This window comes from Amaranthus tricolor, chromosome 6, assembly GCF_026212465.1.
Source record: "Amaranthus tricolor cultivar Red isolate AtriRed21 chromosome 6, ASM2621246v1, whole genome shotgun sequence".
NCBI classification, from domain to species: Eukaryota; Viridiplantae; Streptophyta; class Magnoliopsida; order Caryophyllales; family Amaranthaceae; genus Amaranthus; species Amaranthus tricolor.
Window position 1 is genome coordinate 10,688,412 of NC_080052.1, and position 6,481 is coordinate 10,694,892.

The window sequence follows — 6,481 nt, forward strand, 5'->3', positions numbered from 1 at the left end:
CATAACCCACTACCGCCACGCATTCGAGATTACCGCCACATGTTAGAATTTGAGCCCCCACAGATACTACATGAAAAAGGCTTCTCATTTGTAGAAGATACATTGGCACTACCTTGATCTAGCTTGAACTTTGACAATTTCTTATCCTTGATTACTTCAAATTTTGCACCAATAGAGTCCAAGCTACTTGTATCGCATGCCTCATTGTAGTCCATTGCCCCTAGCTCCTCCTTAAGAGCCATTTTCAGCCACCTCTTCAATCTTTGTCTTCACTTGATTGCATGAAACCATTAAGAGTTATCTACCAACCACCGAGTCTAGAAATGCCTTGGTGGAGACTCCACTGGCACTAAGGTTCTCATCATCCTTTTAAGTGAATACGCAATTTGCTTATGCCAATCTTGCGTTCGAACTCTAAGATAGAACCTTTCTAGAAAAGTCGTCTTCAACTTAGCCTAAGTAGTGATGGAGTTGCGCTTTAAGCATTTATACCGTGAGTAGAGAAATATAGCGTTAGCTATTAACTCCACTTTTGTAACTTCAACGTCTTACCTGAAGCAATATTTCTCCTATTTATTAGTGCTTGGAAAAATGATTATAGGTGTTCATTCGGATCTTCGAGTTAATTTTGGTTTAGTTATTTTGGTCGGTTTAACATCGGGTTTTGTGTCCATATTATTGTCTTATACATAATTGTAAATTATTTTTGAAGTTGGGTCAAATCGGATTCGGTTACAAAATCGGGTAAATTTCGGATCATTACATCTGTTTTGGTCACCTTTAAAAATATTGAGATAAGTCGTAGAGAAAAATAGTCATTCTTGGCACTAGGATGAGCAAAATGATTGAAAATTGTGATGTAGAACAAAATAACACTTTATTATAATTCTTCTCAAATTTTCATTTTATTATTCTATATTATTAAAGGAATAAAAAAATCACTTATTGGGATACTAGTACTATTTAATCCCCAAAATTTGTTATAAATGATTTTTCCTATCATTAAGGGTAACGAGACTAATGAAGTAATAAGACTACATATAAGAAACATATAAATAAGATAAATAAAAAGTTTTAATATATAGATGGAAATGGAAAAATGTTGTTGAATCATATTAAAAAAAATATAGCAAATTTAATACTCCCTTCATCGCATTTGATTTGCATCTAGTTTACTGAGATTTATACGTTAGTTAATTTATAATTGGCAAATAAAACAAATAACAAGTGACGTAAAGAAATAAGTTGATAAAATTAAAGTAGAAAATAAATTTGCGCATGATATTAAAAGAAAATAGAACCTTTACAAAAGAGAAAATGATGCAAAATAGGTGATAAAAAAAGGTTAACTTACTTTAAAAACTTCCACCTTTGGCTGATTCTTGTTTAATAATCTCATCTTTCAATATTTTTGAAAAATTTTGACCTTAGCCTTAATTTCTTTAAAAAACTTGCAAGTATCCTTCACTTGGTGTCTACGAAACATGGACACGGCTGGCGTGTGACGTGTCGCGTGTCCGACACGTGTCAGACACGAACACGCGACGGACACGCGAAAATCCGTGTCCGACACGCCAAATGAAGTGTCCAATTTTTTAATATTTTTTCGGACACATGGACACGGCAAGGACACGCGACGGACACGGCAAGGGACACGTGTCGTTTTTTTAAAAAAAAAAATTGAAAAAACTGAAGAAATAAACCCCTCTACCACGCAGTCACGGATTTTCAGCTCTCACTCTCACTTACTCTCAGTCTCTCATCTCAAATCTCACTTTGAGTTACTGGACTCACGCGGTCACGCCTCCAATCCACCACGCCTACTCCTCTAACCCTAAAACGGCTGCTCCTCCACCACGCCACCGCCACCGACGGCTTCACTGAGTGGTGCTATGGTCTGCTCCAGTGCTCCTCAAACACTCGACGGCTGCTGTGGACCTGTGGTGCTTCCCTAAAAATCGATTTTTTTGATTTTGTTTCAAGTATTTTCAATCTTTATCCTAAATCCTAATATTAATCTTGTTCTAATCTTTAATCTTAGTGTTAATCTTAAATTTTTAATCTTGTTGAGTTGTTGTTTTAACATTTATTTTTACTGGAATTTGATTACTGGAATTTGAGGGATATTTGATTTCAATTTGATTACTGTGATGGACTGTGATGGATATTTGATTTCACTGTGATGGACTGTGATGGAATTTGATTACTGGTATTGTATTGTATTGGTTGTGGTTGTTTATAAATCTTGATGAAATTACTGTGATGGAATTTGATTACTGGAATTTGAAGGAGTTTATAAATCTTTAATTGTGGTTGTTTGAATTTGAAGAGTTCAATCATGTCTAGTAGCGGGGCTAGTGGCTCTGATTCGTGCAATGTAAGTGGTGATGCTACAAATGAAGAGGGTGAATTCTGTTATTATCCTTTGTGGAAATATGTTGTGAAAGGGGAAAAAATGAGTGGAGGTGGGGGTAATTATACTTGGCAATGCAACTTTTGCAAACAAATAAAGAGTGGTTCATATACTAGAGTTAGAGCACATTTGATGGGAGTTGCAAAAGGTGGAATCAGTCAATGTCCTAATGTAACAAATGAGGATAAAATGCAAATGAGAAACTTAGAAAGACAAGTTGAGCAATATAAAGAATCTAGACAACCAAAAAGACCACCACTTCCTAGTCATTCTTTGTCTTCCGAAACTTCTCTTTCACCAACTTCATATGCCAAGAAAAGAAAATCTGACAACCCAATCACCAAAGCTTTTGATATACAAGCTCGAAACAACTAAGATGCTGAGATAGCAAGGATGTTTTTTACTGGGGGATTGCCTTTTAACCTTTGTCGAAACCCTTACTATGTTAGTTCATACAACTATGCTGCCACAAATAATATTCCTGGTTACAAGCCTCCTGGTTACAATAAAATGAGAACCACTTTGTTAGAGAGAGAGAAAGAAAATGTTGAAAGGCTTTTAGAACCAACAAAGGCTACTTGGAGGGAAAAAGGAGTAAGTATAGTGAGTGATGGGTGGAGTGATCCACAAAGGAGACCTTTAATTAATCTCATGGTAGCTTGTGAAGTTGGTCCTCTATTCTTAAAGGCCGTTGATTGCTCAAGAGAGGTAAAGGATAAAGACTTTATTGCTAGTTTGTTGAATAATGCCATTGAAGAAGTTGGAGATGACAATTTTGTTGTACAAATTCTGACTGATAATGCAAGCAATTGCAAGGCCGCTGGAGAACTTATAGAGGGTAGATATCCACATATATTTTGGACACCATGCATTGTTCACACTCTTAACCTTGCTCTTAAAAACATTTGTAATGCTAAAAATGTTTCAAACAATGAGGAGGTTTATGATGAGTGTCATTGGATAACTGAAGTTCATGGAGATGCTTTATTTATCAAAAACTACATAATGAACCATTCAATGAGGTTAGCTATATTTAATAATTTCTCTCCATTAAAGCTTCTTTCTGTCGGTGATACTCGCTTCGCTTCGGTAGTTGTCATGCTAAAGAGGATGAAACTTCTTAAACCAACTCTTCAATCCATGGTTGTTAGTGAGGCTTGGTCCACATATCGTGATGATCATCGTGGACAAGCTACACTTGTGAGGGAAAAGATTTTAAATGACGATTGGTGGGACAACGTTGATTACATCCTTGATTTTACTCGTCCCATTTATGAAATGATAAGAGCATGTGATACCGACAAAGCATCCCTTCATCTAGTATATGAAAAATGGGATTCAATGATTTCAAAGGTGAAGGAGATCATATATAACCATGAGCATAAACAAAGGCATGAGTATTCTTCTTTCTTTAGTGTGGTCGAAACAATACTTCTTAGCCGTTGGAAGAAAAGCAACACTCCACTTCATTGTTTGGCACATTCTTTGAATCTAAGGTAAAGGAGATCATATTGTATGTTTAAATGTTTAAAGCAATAGATTATGTATTAACTAAATTCTCTTCTTTTTTATGTATTTAAAAGGTATTATAGTGACGTGTGGCTTAAAGAGGTCCCCGGTAGAGTTGCTCCACATGTTGACAATGAAATTTCCACACAAAGATTTAATTGCTTCAGAAGATTGTTTCAAAACTTGGAAGATAGAAGAAAGGTTAATATGGGGTATGCTATTTTCTCGACAAGAGATGGTGGTGTATTTACCGAACCGGAGTGCTTGAATGATATGTACATGATGGCTCCAAAGCATTGGTGGGCAACTTATGGCTCACAAGTTCTGATGCTTCAAGCATTAGCATTCAAGTTGTTAGGACAACCATCATCTTCCTCTTGTTGTGAGAGGAATTGGAGCACATATAAATTCATTCATTCATGTACTAGAAACAAACTTGCACCAAAACGTGCTCAAGATTTGGTGTACATTCATAACAATCTTTGTTTGCTTTCAAGGAGAGGTGAGGCTTATAACAAGGGAAGAACAAGGTTGTGGGATGTTGGAGGAGATGACTTTGGAAATCTAGAAGATTCTATTTGCCTTGGCATGGCGGATCTTTCTCTTGATGAGCCCGAGTTGGAAACTACTTTTGTAGCGGAGGATGATGATGGATGTCATATGGATGATATGTGAAGATCAAACTTATATTTACCTATTTATTTGGTTTTCTTTGATTTGGTTTGTATGACTATTTTTAAATACTCCTGTTGTTTATTTGGTACTTATTTGAATGTTATGTGAGTTTTATAATTTTAAAGTGTTTATTTACAAATATCAAATGAAAGATTGTAAAATTATCTTTAATTTGATATATTTATTATATTAGCATTTACGTGTCCCCGTGTCCGCCATTTTTAAGTTGGCGTTTTCCCGTACCCGTGTCGTGTCCGTGTCCGTGTCCGTGTCCGTTTTAGTGCAACCTAGCTTGGTGTAGCCGAACTTTTTGAAAGTATAGAAAACTTTGACATGTGTCACAAAATTAGTGGTTATTCTCTTTTCATTTAAAAAAAATTAAATAAATAAATAAACTTATTATCTTCTTCCAATATCACTATTCACTTCATCAATAAAAACCAAAAAAAGGTTAAACAAAATAGCCATGGAAGCTAATACTAAGATTTATCACAGTCTTCTGTCTCATTACCTTCGTTTCTTCTCCATTTAATTCATGTAATCTTTCTTATCAAGTAAAACCATTTTATTTCACATAAACACCATTTCTCTCTCCAAAATCTATAAAAAAATGTTGATGCCCTCTCTAATTTCATCTCAACTTTCTTGTCGATTAAATTCGAAGACAAACCCAACTCCTAAAAATATGTCATAGATAACTTGAAGAGTTAAAGAAATAACACAAAGAAAGTAAAATGAAATAAAAATGAAAGAGTGCTTCACAAATCCTCCTAAGGGGCTTATGCAGTGAGTTGATTGAAGATGAAATTGAAGTAACGAGGAGGATGAAATTGAGCCATAACTTTTGACAATGTAAACACTAAGTTCAATGTCGTTGATTTATTCACAAAAGCCATGAGTAGGGAGTTGATTGAACAAGCGTCAATTGCAATCAGATTATGTCAATGAAAGTCAATTGGAAAAGGACAATTCACACGCGAGTAACATCGTGTCTTGAAATCAATATGGTAAAATTCCTTTTGATTTTTGTAAACAGCAAGGTAGTTTAAGGTGTTGTATCCATTTCACGGGTATACGTTCCATATTTACTGAGATCCTACCTATATAAGTTTAAAGTGTGGCTAATTCAAGTAGTCAAGATTGTCATACCGACTATGATAAACTTATGAATAAGATATGGATACGGCCTTATAATGTGAGAGGTTAATGACTTTATGTTATTGATTTTGTGTGTACTTCATCTTCAAGTGGTTGGATGGGCCATTTGATTCAAATCCATTGAGATATCAATTCTGGCTCAATCACTCATGAAGTGTGTTATACAAGGCATTAATTCAATCCATACGAACATTAGCGTTGATGCATGGGGAGGATTGTTGGATATTTGGTGTATATTAATCCTAAGAAATATCACCAAGCATTACAAATAGTTGTGGGACAAAATGTATTAAAATACAAGGTTCAAAAGGGGTTTAAAGAGAAGAACAAAAGGCAAAAAGGAAACTGAGTTAGCAGCTAAAGCTGACAAGCCTTTTCTTGTTGTGGGAACCAAAGCTGAGTCGGCTTTTGGTTCTGCCTAGCTTGGTTTGCCTTTTCGTCTTCTTTGAACTATGAACATTGGATTCCTTCTTTTGTTCCATCTTAATTCCGATGTTACAATGGCTTAATGTGAGGGATGAATACCACAATAAACATGGTATTGATGAGTTGTCTTTATGTTTGATCATTAATGGTGATTAGTTGTGTCATGACCCTTTTGTGCACAGACTTGTATAAATAAGGGTATTGGGGAAGAATGTCACACATACTTTTTTGAATTCTTTCTTATCCTTGTTTTCTCTCTTGCTTATGTTCTTTCAAAAAGAGTTATAAACTTTTTGTTAA

At 35.2% G+C, this 6,481-nt stretch overlaps 1 protein-coding gene across 1 annotated transcript; it reads left to right on the plus strand.

The window, feature by feature from the left end:
* The first annotated feature begins 2,806 nt into the window (after positions 1-2,806).
* LOC130815542 (uncharacterized) lies at positions 2,807-4,597 on the plus strand. The gene is made up of 2 exons (XM_057682031.1): positions 2,807-3,909; positions 3,997-4,597. The coding sequence occupies exons 1-2, from the start codon at positions 2,807-2,809 to the stop codon at positions 4,595-4,597; spliced, it is 1,704 nt and encodes a 567-aa protein (XP_057538014.1).
* Positions 4,598-6,481: the final 1,884 nt, after the last annotated feature.

What these genes read in the sequence shown, in the direction of transcription:
- LOC130815542 (XM_057682031.1), top strand. Translation starts at nt 2,807, where the DNA reads ATGTTTTTTACTGGGGGATTGCCTTTTAACCTTTGTCGAAACCCTTAC. An exon ending in GCACATTCTTTGAATCTAAG is followed by an intron (nt 3,910 to 3,996) that starts GTAAAGGAGATC and finishes TGTATTTAAAAG; the next exon opens with GTATTATAGTGACGTGTGGC.